This window comes from Thermobia domestica, chromosome 1 (genome assembly GCF_964235325.1).
Source record: "Thermobia domestica chromosome 1, izTheDome1.hap1.1, whole genome shotgun sequence".
In the NCBI taxonomy this organism is placed as follows: Eukaryota; Metazoa; Arthropoda; class Insecta; order Zygentoma; family Lepismatidae; genus Thermobia; species Thermobia domestica.
The window spans coordinates 167,974,657-167,995,297 of record NC_137454.1 but is presented as its reverse complement, the minus strand read 5'-3'; the positions used below and the strand labels follow the sequence as shown (position 1 = coordinate 167,995,297).

Sequence of the window (20,641 nt, the reverse complement as noted above, 5' to 3'; positions counted from 1 at the left end):
TACAGCGTTGTCGGATTACCGCTAAGTTTTTTTTGTTATTGTTGTTTTATACTTTTGCTATTATTATTGTAATGTTTAACCTGAACCGTTCGTGTTATTGTTCATTAAATGTTTTTGTCGCTCGTTCGCCATATCTTCAAAGTTTGGCAACATTGTTGATGCACTTCTCTTGTTTCACTTTTTTCAAGTGTGCGTTCGGAAAGCAGCTCGCTCCAGAAATGAGATAATACCGAATTCTACCGAGTTCTATGATTCGTAGAGAGCCCAGGCTACACGAGTCGTCACGATCTCTATAGTCAGACTTAGTCGTCCTAAACCTTAGTGATATAACTTAGCCAATGTACTATGAAAGAACTGTATCGTGAAGCGTGTACTAGGGGGTATAGTGGCAGGAAAAAGAGAGAGGTGACGAAGGAGACTATAGTTGATGATGGACGGTATCAAAACGGAAAAATCGTTCGTGAAGACAAAAAAGACTGTCTGAAGACCGTGGTCCATGAAAACTCTTCAGTTGCGACAAGTCACTATCATCATCATATAGGTATTTGCCATTATGGGAAGGTCACTTGCCGCAACTGAGAAGATTCCATGCTCCACGGTCTTCCGCTAACCTCTTTATCTGCACATATTATTGACCTACCAGTACTGGAAGAATACGTATAATGATGACATGAAATGCTATGATTTACAAGATCAAAAGCTCTAGACAAGTCTAAAAAGACATACTGAAAACTATTTATTTATTTTCTTTCAGCATGCAAACATCCAACAGAAAATTGAATATGTACAGAATAACGTTATTAATATGCTTAGCATTTTGAAATCCACAATAAGATTTTAAGGATGTATTACGTTCATTTTGAAACATGCTTACCAGATGTAATGAGTCGTATACATCGTATCATACCAGCGTATGCTCACCCAAAAATTTACGAAAGAACAAGCATATAAGGGGGTGAATATACGCTATTTCTTTGAAAATGGTCGAACATATCCCTACCAAATATTCTAGCATTACATCACGCATTCTAGATGCTTACTTTATTGAACGTGGTCTTTTCGAAAAGCTTAGAGAACGTCATTAAAACCGAAATTAGTCTGTAATTAACAGGGTTTCACGTTATCCCTTCTTATAAGAAGTATATGTTATTTTGAACTTACTATGGAAAATTCCTGTTTTTGAGGAACTAATACATCTAGTCATTAAGAGCAAGATAAGATTGTGTGTCCGGGGGCAAAAGTACTTTTTGGGGTAGGGGCCGCGGTGGTTCAGTGGTAGAGCGTTCACCTCTGGTGCTTGGGGTCCCGGGTTCGATCCCAGCCCCGCCAAGTGAACTTTGAGGTGGACAAACACCGTGTGCGTGGGTTTCCTCGGGGTTCTCCCGTTTCCTCCCACTTTCTTCATTCCACCATTTCATTCATTACTCATCATCGTCTTCTTTAGCCTAACCGGCGTAATCGTGGGACGTAAAACTCGAAGACTTCCTTTTGGGGTATTTTTTGTTGGAGTTGTGCAACATCGCTTGTGCTGCAGGAATATTAAATGGTGGCGGTGTACTGTTCATATTAGTAAAGGTGTGCGGTGAAATTTGTTAATAGAATGAGGTAAGTTATATTTTGTCTTACTTTGAAGTAATATTTTGTTTTATGGGAAATAGTACTATTACAGTCTGTGGGGGAAGTTACGACTTATTTTATTGCTGTTTCATGTTAAAACACTTCTTCAGTAACAATATATACTACCTCCCCTTTTCCCGGTATCAGTTATGAAGTCAGCATTTCATTGTAATTAAAACATGTGCAAATGGGGCAAAGTAATATTTTTTCTGAGGCAAGAATCCGAATGCGGACTTTTGCTCCAGCTCTCGAATTTGTAAATAATTTTATTCTTAAATTTAAATTCCAGTTTCTAACAGTAGATTTATTTAAATTCGTTTGCAACGTAAGCTTTCTTCAGCATAACTAAAGCTATGAAAGCCTGTATGGAGGTTGATCTTTGAATTTGTGCAAGCTACGCTCAATACTGATTAGTGCACCGATGGCACCAAAGGCACCAAAGGCACCACTCATATTTCAGCGGTGTAAACAGAGCCTAGGATTAATAGTCAGTAGTGCTAACACATACCCGTTTGTATTGCTGAATCCATCTGTTGAGGTGTGAAAAGTGCTCTTGATGTCATTTGGTTCATCGGTGCTGAGATTTGTCCTTTGCTATTAGGAACACTACGAAAAAATATGGTTTAAATTTAAACAGATACCACATCTTTTTCGGAAGGTCAAGAAAAGAAAAAAAATGCGTTGTCGCTTTGATTGGACGAGTGTGCCATGGTTGGCTCTAAACTTACAATACACGTGTTTTTTTTTTTTCTGGGAGTGGTGGTAGTTTAATTTCTGGTTCTTGTCAACAACGAACCTTTGTATAATTTACTTTTTTTTTACAGGGTGGTCCGTAAGGCTTAGTACAGTGGGTTATTTTGGAAACAAACATGATTAAAGTAAATCTGACTAGCGGAGGGCGGACTTGGGTAAAGGATCTACCAATTGATGCATGCGTGGTGAATGGCGGCCATCTTGGATCTAGTTTATTTTTTCAAATGGGAAGGTAGTCATGACACATCAATTAACACTGTTTTTGAAGGGGAATGCAGTCCCGCAAGCAGAAATGCGTTATCCTATCCTGTTCCAAAGTTATGACACCCCAAAGTTGATGGTTTTCTGTTTCCTTGCAGAGAGAGCGACATAGCACTAACGCTGCAAGAAAGACGTGACACCCCAAATTTGACAGTTTTTCTTTTCGTTGCAGGTAGATCGAGATAGCACTGACGAAGCGGGAAAGAATTGAGGTCATCCTAATGTCTGGGGAAAGAAGCAGTCGTGTGACTGCCCGGGACTTCAACGCGCGCCACCCCCGAAAGACCTGCAATAAGCCACAACACCGTTAGGTACCTCATTAAGAAATTCAGTGTAACTGGTAATGCTGCCGACAGACCACGGTCAGGTCCCCCACGAACTGCGACAGATGAGGAGACATACACAATGGTGCTTACTGCGAGTGTGAAAAGTCCGAAGCGCAGCACAAGACAACTATCAGCGATAACAGACGTACCACGTGATGAGGATTCTCCATACGAACAAGTGGCATCCCTTCAAGCCGCAGTTTGTCCACAACCTTTCAGAGGATGATCCAGACCGGCGCATGGAATTCGCGAATTGAGTTTTGACACAATATAACCGAAACCCTCGTTTCCCAGCCAGCATTCTCTTCACAGACGAGGCAAACTTTTATTTGGATGGGGAAGTGAATCTCCAGAACATGCGATATAGGTCGGATGCAAACCCACATGCGATAAATCCCTGCAAGAGGGTTACCCCTGCTCATGTCATGGTGTGGTGTGGCATATGGAACACGTCGATCATAGCACCCTTATTCATTCCTGGTACCCTAAATGGTGTCCGATATCTGGACCTGTTGCTTCTTCGCCCTGATATCACAATGCCGCGATATTTTCAGCAAGATGGTGCCCCACCGCACTATGCGCTGCCTGTGCGGGAATGATTGGATCTGCATTTTCCTGGACGTTGGATCGGTGGCCGAGGCCCTGTGGAGTGGCCAGCCCGGTCGCCGGACCTCATTCCCTTGGATTTTTTATGGGGACACTTAAAACACCTGGTGTATCAGGAGAAGATTCGGGATGTTGCACACCTACAGGACGCTTGTGATAGCAACCCCCCGCTGTGTTGTTACGGGTTCAGGAGGAATGGATGAAGAGACTCCGGTTGTGTGTTGCAATAAACGACCAACATGTGGAGTGCATCCTGTAGGTGGGACTTTGGGGCGTCATAACTTTGGAACGGGACATGATAATGCATTTCTGCTTGCGGAACTGTATTCCCCTGCAACAAACAGTGTTAATTGATGTGTCACATGCCCTCCTTCCCATATGAAAAAAATAACCTGGATCCAAGATCCTGGATTCACCACGCATGCATCAATCGGTAGCTCCTTTACCCAAGTCTGCCCTCCACTAGTCAGATTTGCTTTAATCATGTTTGTTTCCAAAGTAATTCATTATACTAAGACTTATGAACCACCCTGTAGTTTAACTTTATCAATACAAAGAATAACTTCGTACTTTGTATGTTTATTGAGTTTTTCTCAAGTGAGATAAACTTATCATTTTGCTTAGTCTAACTTTTTTTTTTTAAATACGAAGAATCACTTTATGCTTCGTATGCTCTTCGTTTATCTTAAGATTCTTGTAGAAAACAAAATAATTCAATAAAAATGCCTGTATGTCGATTTCCTACTTCGTGTATTTCAGCGGACTTTTGCCCCATTGCCATAGGACTTTTGCCCCCTATAATGGGGTAAAAGTCCGAATTTGTCCATCCTTTTTTTTTTTTTAAATTGCTTTATCTTATTAAGTAATAAATTGGTAGGTTTTCTAGCACCTTCAAGATATAGAGGAATGTTCACTTATACTTTTGTACGAAATTCGTTTTTTTGCTGTTATATCTTTCTGCTTCAGCGCAATTCAAACACCAAACTGCGGCTTTTTGCCCCCGCTTACTCTATTCTACATACAGTGACTAGCAGAATTATTCGGACAGATCCAATGAAATACATATAACGGGCTATGGCTCCGAAATGAAAACATATTTTGTACACAACAATACATAAGAAAAAGGAGCTATATACGCATACCTGAAAAACCAATGAAGCGTGTAGTTGCTGTCAACAGAACGGATATAATTAATCGGAATGAAAATCATACCCAAATTTTCCCCAGCAAAATTATTCGGACAGTACGACATTTGTGAAATAATGTCAGCACTATGAGACGTGGCGCTAGTGCTGAGGGTTGTGTTAAGTACTGTAGTCGTTATCGTGGCAGATAGATACAATAATTCGTTGTCAACACGAAGAATGGGTCAAAGAGGAAAGAACACGACATTGCAAAAGCGGCAATTAGCAATTTTTCATTATGAGAAAGATAACAGCTGCAGAAAAATTGCAGAGATGTCGCAAACGAAAAAAGTACAGTATGTGACATTATCAAGTGATACAAGGTTGAGGATAGAGTTGATTTCCTCCCTAACACGGGACGTTCAAAGACATTTTCGGAGAGACGGGAATCCGCAATAGTCCGAAAAAAAAAGGATTAACGAATCAAGGATCAACGAAAGGATCAGTAAAAAAGAATCAATCAGCTTCAAAAATCGCTGCCGAGGTTGGAGAATAAATGGGGATCGACGTGAGTCCCGATACAGTTAGAAGAGTCCTGAAAAGAACTAGTTTTCATGACCGCGTAGCATGCACAAAACCTCGTATCAACAAAACAAAGAGGAAGAAAAGACTAGTTTTGCGAAATAATACCAGAATATGGGTGCCAACTGGTGGAACCACGTGATTTTTTCCGATGAAAGTAAGTTCAATATCTTCTGTTCTGATGGGAAGGTAATGGTGTGGACAAGAAACAATACCGAGCTGGAGGAACAAAATTTGCAGCTGTCAGTAAAATACAAAGGAGGGAGCGTAATGGTATAGGGTTTCATGTCAGCGTCTGGAGTAGATGAGTTGGTTTTCATTAAACAGTCAATGAACAAACACTTCTACCTACAAATTCTCAAAGATAATTTAAAGAAGAAGGCAGAAAAATTTGGATATTAGATACATTCAAATTCTACCAGAAACACAGCTCATGTTGTAAATCTGTGGTTACTATACAATTGCCCAAAGACATTTCACCCCCCTCTCTAGTCTCCAGATATGAACTCCATTGAATATTTGTGGGATAAACTAGAGAAACAAGTTCGAAATGTGTTATAAACTAGAGAAACAAGTTAGAAATATGTTATAAACTAGACAAGCAAGTTCGAAATGTGTGATAAACTAGAGAAACAAGTTCGAAAAATATGCATAACCTCGAAGGCGCATCTGAAGGACGTGGTTCGTCAAGAATGGGCCAAGATTATTGTTGCATACACTCGCAAAGTTGTGAATGGTATGCCAAATAGACTACATGCATTTCTTAAGCAGAAAGGACTGCATACTAGATATTGAGTTTTATATTTTTTACTCGATAAGTGTCATATCTGGTCAGGTGTCCGAATAATATTGCAACACCCGAATTCGTATTGTGTTTGTTTTGATCTCGCTACTTTACATTGTTTGTTAAGTTATTTTATTTTCGAAGTGTAAAATTGTTGATCTTTGTAGGATGTCAGAGAAAATGATAACATATTATTTAAATTTGATTTTTCTTTGAAATAAACCCCATCTTTTGTTCAAACACTATAGTGTCCGAATAATTCTGCTATTCACTGTACATCTTGACTAAAAAATTTCATATTTTTAATATTTTCCCGAGAAAGTGGATTCTTATAATTTCCCTGGTTCCAATGTCAATTTTATTATTCCTGAAAGACTTATTCACTACCCTGTAAATATTAAGATAATATTGAAATCCATTTTTTCATTATTTTTTTAAAAATTAATGGGAACCTTTGTCACTAGTTTCTATGGTTTAGAGTAAGTTATATATATATATATATATATATATATATATATATATATATATATATATATATATATATATATATATATATATATATATATATATATATATATATATAGCGTGAGGCAGCTGAAATAGCGAAGAAACTAGAAATACTAGCGATGTAAAGTTTGCCAGAAACAATAATAGCAGTAGGGCTCGTAAAATGGAGGTGTGGGGTAGTTCGAAAAAGAGCGACAAATGGGGCATCTGGAGTAAAGTTATATTTTGTTAAATGGAACGATATACATATGTGACAGTGTTACAGCATAATGACAACGGCCGTTACAATATGTGGTAAAACCACTGTGTAATAAGCGAAAACCTGTCAAAGTGTATCACCATACTCTTCGCTCTTACCATTACCACTGCCTGCTATGAACTAACACGATATCGTGGCTCTGCAATCAAAACTTGCTCTGAAGTCAAGACAGTTCTGTCAGGCACCTGAGACGTCTTACATGCCGTGGTACTGACGGTCAAGTGGGCCATTTGTTAGCCTATTTTGTTTAAATCTATTTACATGGCCATATCTTCGTTTCTATGTGCAGTATACACATGGGACCAACACTGTTGTTTCTCTGCGTGTGCTCTTTTATATTATGCATGTTAATGTATATCGTTCCATTTAACAAAATATAACTATGTTCCAGATGCCCCATTTGTCGGTCTTTTTCGAACCACCCCATACCTCCATTTTACGAGCCCCTACTGCTATTATTGTTTCTCGCAATATATACAGGATTTCTGTATATAAATACAGGGTGTTTCAAAACAACACCGACGACGTTTGGGAGGTGATTCCTGACACCAAGATAAGACAAAAGGTATAGACCAACCAGGGCGCACAAATGCTTCCTTTCGGAGTTATAGGCTGCCGAAAACATGAAAAATGAACTTTGAGGGCCCATAGCCCCAAAACTATGGGACCTATCATAGTTGGGTCAAGACTTAGGAACTAATTTGTGCCCTATCCAAAATACATGTTTCAGAATGTTAAGGTACTCACGCAACGATTTTTAGAGAGGGAGTTTGGCTATGGACATATAATTTGAAGTATTCACCCACTACCTCTATAAAAATTATTGCGAAAGTTCCGCAGGGTTCTGAAACATGGATATTATATATACAGAGGGTGTTAATTAACTATACTGACAAACTGTAAGAGGTGATTCCCCACATCAAAATAAGAGAAAAAGTTCATATGGACCTATGGTGAGAAGTGCATAATTTCAGAGCTAGAGCTGTCCAAACTCGCAAAAAAGCTAAATTTCAATAGGTCCTATTTCGAATTCCAGAAATTGTGGATGGTGGTTCTTATCAGCGTAAAGAAACCACGCGCACACAATCCAAAAGTGCATCTTTCATCAATTGTCAATAGGTGTAGAGGGTATTCCCTACAGGTTGTAATTCTCAGATATGTTTTCAATAGAGTTTTCAGATATACCCTGATTTCAAGAAGGGTCCAAAGTAGGCAGGAGGTAAACCTTGACAACAAGGACATCCAATGCTTCGGAGGGAAGGTGGGAGTGTTAGGAACAGGCAGCTCCATGTTCTTTTGTGTTCGGAATAACGTGTGATGCGATGTATTTCGTCACAGTATATTTCACCTTTTCTTCATTTATAAGGGTGAAAGAAAACATTGCAGCATGTGTTTTCCCGAGTACGAGAGACCGTGCTGCTGACGATCCTTAACACTTCCGACATCATGCCAAACAATTCCGTGTTCACTGCTATCAAGGCTTATCGTTTGCCTACTTTGGACCAATCATTAAGTCACAGCATATCTCAAAGTTCGGTTGATGGTATGTCTGGAAATTTCACCCTTCAGTTAATAATCTGTACAAACATTAATGAAATATGCCTTTTGGGATTGCGTCGGGCACTTGCTATAAAATTTTCAAGCTTGCTACTTCATAATTGAACGATAGTGTGTGACCATCGGTGTAAGGGGCGTCCAATGATACAATTTGTCTTTTTGCGTTTCGACATCTCACGTGGTTCTTCTCTTACTAGGGATGATACCATATCGGGACCAAGTACCTGGGGAAAACCTATATATCATCTGAAAGCTCTTGCCATGAGAAGTACGAAACCGTTTTCAAATCACGGGCAAACCCGCAACTTGACCCTATAAGGGGCCGGTTTCTTGGTGTCGTGGCCCTGTTTGTGACATATTCGATAGAATAAAAATGAATGTTACGATGCATCACGCGTAAGCACCTGAGCCCATCATGTTCCTTTTTAACTCAGTGCTAGAATGTCACTCGAGCAAGGGTTTGATATCACTTTGCACCCAGATTTACCAATTTGGTCAGTGTTGCCAATGAACTGTAAATACCAGGTGGAAGATGGTTTCTGTACCACTGGATGTATATCCATGAAACGTGGCATAAACATCATTCGTCATTGGAGAAAATATACTGTTGTGTCGAGTGATCTTTATGCCAAGTTATGTCTATATGTTTGCAATGGTCAGGCAACTTTCGAGGAAATACATTTTAGAATGGTTGGAAACACTGACAATATGGGTGATTGTGGGTTCACACTAACATATTACAAACCTAGTATAGGTCGCAGTCTTATTATGTCTGCCAATGCAGTAGACTTCATGCGAAAATCTTGAATGTTCGCATTGGTTGGCAACACTGCCAAACTGGGGTGCTTGGGAGACTGGGACACACACACTATATTTGCATTGTCCAATGCTGCTTCTGTCGTATTTGTTCTATATTCGTTCAATGGCACGCACGGCATTTGCAACATTATGATGTTTACGCTTGGTTGGGAACACTGACAACCTAGAATGGTTGGAAGATGGTAACGCTCAATACCTTTCTGCTATAGTGTCGTGTGATGTTTCTGCCAAGATTGGTGTATAAACTCTTCATCGTACGGAATCTGTTTTAGAATTTCTCATTTTTACAATTGGTTGGCAACACAAACTAGGGTAGTTGGGAGAGAAATACGTCATAGTATATTTTCTCCAATGGCGAATGATGTTTATGCCACGTTTCATGGATATATATCCAGTGGTACAGAAACCATCTTCCACGCTGTATTTACAGTTCGTTGGCAACATTGACCAGATGGGTACGTCTGGGTGCAAAGTGATATTATCAAACCCTTGCTCGAGTCACGTTCTTCCACTGAGTCAAAAAGGAACATGATGGGCTCAGGTGCTTACGTGTGATGCCTCGTAACATTCATTTTTCTATCGAATATGCCATACATAGGGCCACAACACCAAGAAACCGGCCCCTTATAGGGTCAAGTTGCGGGTTTGCCCGTGATTCGAAAACGGTTTCGTATTTCTCATAGCAAGAGCTTTCAGACGATATATAGGTTTTCCCCAGGTACTTGGTCTCGGTATGGTATCATACCTAGTTAGGTACAAAAAAATAGCCCTCGCATAAACCAGAACAATTGAAGATTGAGTTGGTATTGCAAAATGGAAAACTTCTACTTTCAAAGCGGGAAGTTCGAGCAGAACTGACTGTGTAACCAGAACTAACAGTGATTTAGGCGTATTGTGAGAAACAACAAGCATACAGACCTAATATTGAGATATCACCATACAAGATTAATCTTGGAGGGAAGCCGAGTTTGGGTTAGAAGGATTGCCGAATATTAAAGAGGATTGTCACAATATGGCACAACCAACTGTAGAACTAACTCATATGTGGCGTTCGGAGCGTAAGAGATTCAAATCCAACTACCAAGTTCGTACTATCCGTTTAAATGCATGTAAAAATGAACACTGGTTTTTACATTATAAGAGCTATTTACAATATCTGATAGTCTGAATCTTTTAAACACTGAAAGGAACATTAGGTAGAGATATTAAATATGAAATATGTCCAAAATGACTAAAAGTGGATTTGAATCCTTTGTATACTAAGCATTTTAGATCATCTGTTTCCATGTTAGTTCGCTGTCGAAGACGAGTTATACACTACAATATGAGCAGAAAGTCATGTTGCATTGCATCTTTCCTTATATTCCCTGGCAAGTTGACAGTTCTGCACATAATTTTCGAGTTGCAGCGATGATAATCTTGTAACGAACGTGGTATATTTTGTCTTATATTAGACTATGTTATTTACAATTGGCTTTATCCTGCCATTTGTTATGTAAATTTCTTGTTACAGTGGACTTTCTCTTAACTACCCTCTCTTAGTCGCTCATCTTCCAAGAAAAACTAATTTTCGTTATCAGCTGCTCTTGAAACCCCACAGAAATATACTTTTTATCTTTGTTTAATAAATGTGCTGTGCTTCATTCAGTATTGTAGACTCAGTCGTATTCCTTTCAAATTTGTGGTTTTCTTAAATCAATACACATATACACCGAAATAACTGTGAGATTTGTATGTTTGACACAACAAAGAGATGGATTAACATAACGCACTTGTGGCTACAAACTCTGTACATATCCAGCAAATAGGTTAGAAATCCTTGAGTTTTACGTCCCACGGTTATGCCGGTTAGGCTAAAGGAGACGGTGATGATGAATAATGAATGAAATGGTGGAATGAAGAAAGTGGGAGGAAACGGGAGAACCCCGAGAAAACCCACGCACACGGTGTTTGTCCACCACAAAGTTCACTTGGCAGGGGCTGGGATCGAACCCGGGACCCCAAGCACCAGAGGTGAACGCTCTACCACTGAGCCACCGCGGCCCCCACAAATAGGTTAGAGTACCAGAGTCAGGAGATAGTGCGTTGTTAAGCAGTATTGTATGATAATGCAGTAGATATGAACCAAATAATGTAAAAATATTTCATGACTGGCTACAAGCGGAATTTTTTTCAGGATAAAAGTACACTTATAGAAAGTCTGAAAAACACCGGGACACAAGCCGGTAGTGACGTCACAAACATGGCCGACTATCTGAAACTTTAAATTATCATAACTCAGAAACCATTGATCCTACAGACTTGAGTCGTACACCGTTGGAACCGAAATCACAAGCTTTACAAATCATTATATCAGAGTCATATCCGTAAAATAATATTTTCATGGAGAAATTTGAATATTTTCACTTTTTGCATCCATTTTAGTTAATATTTTTGTATTTCTATACACAACGGGCTCACATTTGATGGAAACCCATTACTTTATTATAGCTTATAAAACAATCTTTCTAACTAGGAATGCAATGTATATACCCGATTGCAATGAAATGAGCTGAGCGAGCTTAAACTACGTAATCAGGAAGCGTTTTTCGGTGATTATTCCTCGATGGTACATCGGATTTTTGATTTCGACCTATGTTCTCACTCAGCACGACATACTCTATCAGCGTGCTAAGTTTAGTTGAGAACGGCCAAACGGTCTAGGAGGAAGTGTTTTTCGGTCATTATTCCTCGATGGTACATCGGATTTTTGATTTCGACCTATGTTGTCACTCAGCACGACATACTCTATCAGCGTGCTAAGTTTGGTTGAGATCGACCAAACGGTCTAGGAGGAAGCGTTTTTCGGTGATTACTCCTCGATGGTACATCGGATTTTTTATTTCGACCTATGTTGTCACTCAGCACGACATGCTCTATCAGCATGCTAAGTTTGGTTGAGATCGGCCAAACGGTCTAGGAGGAGTTCGCGGACAACCAAACGGCTAACCCGAGTATAAGAGCTTCGCTTCGCTCAGCTCAACAAGACCATATAGGTTATTATGACTTTATTACTTCCTGATATATTAAATTTTTAGAACATATTTGATGGAAAAATAAGGTAAAAGCCCTGTATGTGCAGAGCTTTCAAATATTTCAAATGTGCATAATGCAGACACTATTAATCCGACATACTTGATCCATGCACCGTTGGATCCGGAAGCACAAATACTACAAATCATTATACCAGAGTCATGTCCGTAAAATAATATTTTCATGGAGAAATTTGAATATTTTTATTTTTTACATCCATTTTAGTTCACATTTTTGCATTTCAACACAGAACGTACTCACAAATGAGAATATCTCAGAAATCTCATGAACACTTCCAGAAGAACAAGAAAAATATGAACAAAAAAGGGAAGAGATATTTATACCAGTTCTTTAACAAAACAGTATTTTCAGTGTAACATTCGCATATCTTGATTTCAACATGCGTATGCTAAACAGTAATCACTTTAGCGCTTAAGACAAACGTGGAACAGTATGTGGATCTGAAATTACAGTTTTGTTATATTACTCTAACCATTTTCTTATATATATATATATATACAGTGGCGTATTTAGTGGGACTTCCGGGCTTAAGCCCCCCCCGAAATATTACCTACTATAGTAAAGTATATGAAATATCTTGCAGAATTTTCACATTTTCAGGGAAAGCCCCCCCGAAAGTTAGCAAAGCCCCTCCCGAATATGCTCTACTGACCTTGTATTTGTAAACAACACTGGTCTCAAATCGTTAACTTTGTCACAGGTACTAGTTTCATCATACATTAGAATCGTTAATCGCTGAATGAGCTGAAAACCGTTATATCATGATCTTCATTAGAACTGTCTTCTCCTGATAACGTGTGGAATGCATCAGTTAGTTCCGGAAATTGCTTCCATGTTTCCCATGCTGTCGTTTTATCAATGCCTGCAAATGTAGACACAGTATCACACTCTGTAAAAGCATGAAAGAATGATAAACTTTTATGGATATCTGATGCCATTAAGTGGGCTATAGCATGGACTGGAATGTAATTCTTTTTCTTTCCAACTCCAAATGTGGTATGGAGTCATATCCAAACGCTGCTAATAATTATTACCACGTCAAAATCTACGGTCACTATCATAAGATGAGTATGGCCAGTAGCAAGACTGGATTAACCCATCTGGAGGCCCGAGGCTAGAAAATATATGTGGCCTCTGCTGACTTCAATACATTTCTGTGAAAGTACAGCAGAAAAGTTAAGGGAATATGTTTCATATTTTTTGTCATATTTTACTTTATGATGATGATTGTATCTTCATGATTCTTTTTAGATAGCCAGTTAGAGATTTTGATCAGAATAGAATCCCCTGTCCACCTGGAGGCCCGGGGCTATAGCCCCCCTAAGCCCCTCCCTTAATCCGGCCCTGGCCAGCAGCAGCAGCATCATTCACATGAAGTAAAAGTCTGGTATCTGCTTCCTGATGGGTGGTTGGTGCTATTCTGCTTGTATGCAGAACATTTGAAGAAGTTTTTACCACATCATCGTATGTACAGTACATATAATGAATGTTTCATGTGGATGTAACTGCACTACACAGTCAACGGTAAATGAAATAACTGTTCGGTGTTTTCATCTACTGATAAGAAGCTGTTAAATTGTTTTGACACGCAAGTCGTTGGGCGCACTAAAATATTTTGACCCGAGCCATATCTCACGAGCACACGCTTTCAGGCTGTTTGTGAAATACCTATCAAACACAAGATCTATTCTTGACACATGTCTTAATCGTTGCTGAACATACGAGACAAATTCACCAGAAAAATAATCAGCAAATATTTTTGATAGCCGTGGTGGCAGCATGTGTACTACGGCTACTGTATCAAGCATTGCTGCAGTTGCTTTGGGTAGGTCATCAGTGAGGGTGTCGGTTGGAGATGATTTCTTCTTCATGCATTCGATGATATCTGACTTGCTGGATGGTTTTCATAAGTGTCCAAACTCAGATATGGATGGTGGATAGGCATGACTCCACTGTGCGAAGAAGGCATTGATGTCACAATCACACTGCTGACAGGCAACTTAGAGCTTGCAAAGGATGTTGGAGTCATGACGCAGGAAAGATATTTTTTTTCCTTTTGCTTGAAAAATATAGGACTTCGTTTCAACTTGAAAGCTGCAGATTGTTTCGTTTTATTACATCATGTATGGATTTGTTGAATTTGGTAAGGCTTTCTCTTACATATGTATCATATTGCTGTTTACCCCCTACTGCTGCCTGACGGAAAGATACTTCTGCTTTAGTTGACATAATTACTTTGGTAATAGCTGTCATAAAACTATCTTCTTCAAATGGGTTTCTTTGTTCATGAAACTGCTCTAGTACATCTGACAAGTATTTTTGGAGCCGCAAATTTAACACGTGTGTATGTTCTCTGTGCTCTGTATCCACACCCGTCTTATCAATTAAACCAGTCTCTTGTTCGTAGTCATAAATAAAACTTCCGATTGCTGGGCCAGTCACATCCATTTCAGAAGGGAAGAAGGTTTATCTAACATATCTACAACACCACCGTCGGTTATCGCGATTTTATTATTTTGTTCATGTAGATTATCTCTGCGATATATGAAAAAGCCCTCTCACTTTTTCTACCTCAGAAATAACCTCTCTGAAACTCGGAGTACACTTGGAGATGTCTAGTTGGCAATTCAAGATGATTCTATATAAATACTTGAACCCATCCGGCATAGTAAACATGGTCACAGGCAAAGAACCCAGGCAAACCTGAAGAACAGTGCCAAGGAACAGACTGAAATTTGCCAACCGTACACTTTTCACAGACTGAAGCAACAAGATTTCAAGTCCTAGTGTTGTATTGCAAAACACGAACTCTGACGATTCGCCTATTCTTATTACACCATTCATCAAATGCAATATCTTGGTCACTAGAGACTTCACAGTAATGACTATACACTTCTCGCTGAAGAATATATAGAGCAGCTGCTGACACTTGATGAGCATGTTTAGTTCTTTTAACATGAGAGGTTTTCAGGAGAAATTCAGCCCTCCCTGATGTAGTGACATCAGCCTTCACTAATATCTGATCCCATTCTGATCCTTCTAACCAAGTTCCAATGGTACTCATGGTAGCCATTTTAATATGAAGCCCTCCCATCATTACCAAAATGTTGTCCATACTTCTCTGGATATTTCCATTGCAGTTATTTCAACAGGGCATACACTGGCTGATCACTGTAATAACTAGTGTCTGGTAAGGATTAAGATGTGAAACTACTGACGAAACAATATCCATGGCGTATCGAACCATCACTGGAGAATGAACGGCTTCTAGTAAAGGTAATAATGAGAGTTGGAATTTCAGCATACTATGGTTCACATCCTTTGGAGTGGTAGGCTGCTCATGATTATCATCTCATCAGAGGATTCGGTTTTACTTGTAATTGCTGTGTGTACACAATCAAGCCAGTCTGTTGCTGCATTTATAGGACTCGAAGAATCTGGGTAAATAGGGTTAACTGTTAACATATGTGGATCACATATAACAGTAGGAACTGACTTTTGACTAGTAAGGGTTTGGTCTTCACAACCAATGGAAGATCCTTCCAGTAACATCTAGACAAAGGACAGCACTACGGTTGGCACTGATGTGGTAGGAGTGAACTGGTTGGTAGAGGAACCGTCAAATTTGGGGAAGTTACTATACATATGACCACGAAGGAAATTTGCAGATCGAGCCAAGGACATGCCAGCACTCATAGAATTAAAAGAATAAGTATCACGAATGGCATTTCCAACATCATCTTCAAGTTTTTTGAAGTGTTTTTAATTGAAGATTTCTGAGATATTCTGATTTGTGAGTAAGTGTGTTGAAATGCAAAAATGTGAACTAAAATGGATGTAAAAAATAAAAATATTCAAATTTCTGCATGAAGATATTATTTTACGGATATGACTCTGGTATAATGATTTTTAATGTTTGTGATTCCGGATCCAACGGTGCATGGATCAAGTCGGTGATGTCGGATTAATAGTGTCTGCATTATGCACATTTGAAATATTTGAAATCTCTGCACATTCAGGCCTTTTACCTTATTTTTCCATCAAATATGTTCTAACAATGTAATATATCAGAAAGTAATAAAGTCATAATAACCTATTTGGTCTTGTTAGAAAGATTGTTTTATAAGCTATAATAAAGCAATGGGTGTTTCCATCAAATGTGAGCCTGTTGTGTATAGAAATACAAAAATATTAACTAAAATGGATGCAAAAAGTAAAAATATTCAAATTTCTCCATGAAAATATTATTTTATGGATATGACTCTGATATAATGATTTGTAGAGCTTGTGATTCCAGTTCCAACGGTGTATGATTCAAGTCCGTAGGATCAATGGTTTCTGAGTTATGACAATTTAAGTTTTCAGATGGTCGGCCATTTTTGTGACATCACTGTGGCCAAGCGTCGTCACTACCGGCTTGTGTCCCAGTGTTTTTCAGACTTCCTATAAGTGTACTTTTATCCTGAAAAATTTACCGCTTGTAGCCAGTCATGAAATATTTTTGCACTATTCTACTGCACTAAGTGCACCATATAGAACACACAATTACAAGTAGTTTTTCTATACGAATTCAAACTGGGATATTCTGCACAGCAAACTATTTTGGTGAATGAACGTATATTTTGCCGTTGGTTTGTCAAATTTTGATCCAGTGACAGCGCTAAAAAATGAGCCCCATGAACACCAACCAAGATCATGTTCGGGTGAGCTTCTTAAGAGCATCGTAGGAGTAGACCCTCGGAAAAATGTTCTCGCTGTTCTATACATGTTAAACGTACACCATACCCACTATCGCCATCTGAAGGTAAAGTCCCCCTTTGGGTACGAATAGGGTTAAAAGAGAAGATGGAACCTATTCTCAGGACACTGAATCAATTGCAAAAACAGCATCTCGAAATGTTTTACCGTTTTTGCTCTGTGGAAATCAGTATTGAAACCGGAAGTAACATTAAATGTAAACCACTTCCGGTTTAGGTACAGTGTTTGGGATAGTCATGGTACATTGCCTTGCGACGTTGAATCGTTTGAAGAAAAAACAGTTCTCGGTTTTACCTTTTTCATTTTACGGCGATAAACGCTGAAACCGTAAATGACTAATTTAAACCACTTGCAGTTTGAATAAAGACTTAGTAACTTTGTTCCTCTCTGTGTTGAGGGACTTAGAAGATGGTGTAATCAAGAACAAGAGTCTTTTCGCTTTGGAATCTCAATGGTTTGGCGTGAGCCACAAAATCATAGCGCAGATTATAATTTTGACTCTGGTAATGTGAATAGTTTCAATGTGCAGGATGAAAAAGATATATTCTACAGATATATTCTAGCCTCTGCAATTCGCCCAGTTGACCATGGTCCCTTTACCCCTGTGCCAAAACCTCCCAAAATTCTAGAGTCTCTGTCTCCTAGTGGCTCCAGTGCAGAGGAAGCTCAAGGAAGTGATAAGTACACAACTAATACTGATAATCCAGAGGTGGTTTCTCAGGACAACTTGAACGATTTGTTAAGGGATCTATACTTTTCAAACGAAAGTGCACAATTACTTGGCTCGAGGTTATAAGAAAAGAACTTGCTTGCCAGCAGTACTTCTTTCTCCTGGCACAGATCAAGAAAGAAAGTTTTCCTATCATTCTTTTCTAAGGAACTCGAATTCGTTTGCTGCAACAATTTTCCTGAACAAATTCAATATCGAGTGACAAAAGCGAGTGGCGACTATTCATTTACTCCTGAGACAGAAATATCGAAGCAGTGAGGCTTCATAACTGTAGTAAGCATTCCTCATTTGTTTGGATCTTTCTGTGAACATGAAAGAGAGAAAGATCATTGCAACCTGGAACCAGAATTGTGTTCTACGAAAGTTCAATTGAAACGAATAAGGTGTTGTTACTACCCCTGTATATCAAGCTGGGCTGATGAAACAATTTCTTAATGCCTTACTAAAAGAAAGGAGAATGTTTTAAATATATATTGATCAGAGAAAGGCTTCATCGATAACTCAGGTATAAAATGTGCATTTCCTAAATTTTTAGAAGTACATAGTTCGTTTTAGGAAGAAAGAAAGATATTTAAAGGAAAATACATTCTTAAAAATAAAAATATACGCTGTATTAGTATAAATTCGTTATATATTTAATGAAAGTTGTATAAATGTTTATATTCTTTTAACTTCGTTACATACAGCGTGAATGTCTATCTGCTCATGTTGGTCAATCCGGTGTTCAGATTGGCAACGCATGCTGGGAGTTGTATTGCTTGGAACATGGAATTCAACCTGATGGTCAGATGCCTTCAGATAAGGGTGGTACTGATGATAGCTTTAACACATTTTTCAGTGAAACACAAGCTGGTAAACATGTTCCAAGAGCGGTCATGGTAGATCTCGAACCAACTGTTGTTGGTAAGTATGGTTTTATCAATTCCTTCAGTTTTCACTTTAAATGAACTAAGAATTTAAAAACATAATTTAGAGTTACCTTTCTCTAATAGGCTATATGGGAACTTCCATGATAATGCTTTTTGATTTATTAATATTCTTTGTGAAATGAAGAAAGAATTAGAATTAGCGTATTAATTTGTCAATTACGCTAAACATTGTGAAATATGTATTTTCTTCGATTGACTTGGATAATTATACCGTCAAGTACGTGAAGTACGAGAACATCTACCAACATGATTCCTAATTCCTCATGACTTGAATACTATGAAATTCGCGTATGCAAGACCTTCTTACATAGAAAAATCGTCCCTTGTATCATTATCACGCCTCAAAAACACCTCGATTATAGAGTTACGCTAGGGCTACCATTCGTCCCGAAAAATCCGGGATCGTCACGGAATCGAGATCTGAGTCCTGGCGCGGCGTCCCGAAAATATTTCTCGGGACGCTTAAATGTCCCGGATTTCAGCGAAGAAGAAAGGAAGGAAATATTATAGTTTGCTTTTTTTCATAGGATTAGGTATATAATTATTTTCTTCAACTTCTGAGTATGGCAATTCAAAAGTTGAAAAAAAGAAAACAACTTGAATACATAAAACATGGATTTAATTAAGTTCACGATTTAACTACTTTGACATTGAACGAAGCATTCGTTTTAATAAACCAGCGACAAAAGGTTTTACTGCTCAATCTTATTGTTATCTTTAGTACTCTGTTTCAATCTGCATCTTGCTTCTGATATTATAATCAATAATTCCTGATCGATATTTTTGGTAATTTTCCGCTGACCATTCAAGTAATTAATAAAACTGAACAGACAACAATGGGAAAATGTTGGAGTATTTTTTTTAAAAATAGAAACCAATGAAATAACCGTTCTGGAAAAAGAATACAACACGAACAGACAAAATGTGAAAGGAAACACCATACCTTGAATGAGCTAAAACAGACTCTGAAAGCCACGAAACAACATTTCTTGAGAAATTAAAGGAAAAATTGCTTACCTGGGGAGAGGATAAATAATCTACTGTGTGTTTTCTTAACTAGGGAAGAGAAGGTCTACTAAATGACTAAAAATGTGATTACTAGGCCTAGGAAGTTGAAGACCTAAAAATTGCCTAAAAAGAACAGATAAAAAGACCTAAAATATCTTTTGAAAAAAGGAATAAAGGACGTAAAAATAAGATTCAATTTAATGAGATTTGCATATTTAATGAATATAACGCTCAAGAAACACAAGCTTCTGGCAGTATACAATATACAATTGAAAGAAACTCTTTCAATGAAATGGTTTGCTTTGTCGTTCAATTTGCATTGTTCCTATTGTCCAAGTTAAATCCTATTTTTGAACACTTTCGGAGGACAACTGGAAGCCGCACACTTTTGGAGAAGGCCAGGACACCACATTGGCCCGTAACACTCTGAAATTATAACTGATCTGTATGTCAATTTGCACGCAACAAAAATATTTAAAGTCCAAACTAAAATTAGAAACTCCCCCCTCACCCCCCTGCTGAAGGACATTGTTACTCCTTATTGTTGATTTGTGATTGATGCAGATCTGGTGTTACCAGACCAGTCGTTGAAGAATGTCGTATCTTTTGAATTTTCTTTACTAAAGAAAATGTGTTCAAGGAAAGCTGGTGATTCGAGCTAATGGCCAGTAAATTTAATGTCAAAAGATGACGTGCAAAAAAGACGTTAAGACCTATAAAAAGCTTTAAAAAAGACCAATAAAAACAGCGAAAAAGGAAAAAGAAAGGACAAATAAAATCCACCATTTTCTGGCTTGCAATGATCCAAAATGAGCATATATTATGTTTAGCCTTGTCTTCGGGCACTCGTAAAAAAGAGGATTTTTCCTTAACTTCTGCGCCCTAGTTATTAAGTATACTTGAACAACTCTATCTAATGGAAGAAAGT

General features: G+C 38.4%; 1 protein-coding gene across 1 annotated transcript in view; it reads left to right on the top strand.

The window, feature by feature from the left end:
* Positions 1-20,641, top strand: part of LOC145690879 (tubulin alpha-2/alpha-4 chain-like) — a 38,876-nt gene that overhangs the window by 456 nt on the left and 17,779 nt on the right. The window contains exon 2 of the mRNA XM_081766283.1: positions 18,463-18,679. Coding sequence (XP_081622409.1) covers positions 18,463-18,679 — 217 coding nt within the window. The remainder of the gene's footprint in view (positions 1-18,462; positions 18,680-20,641) is intronic.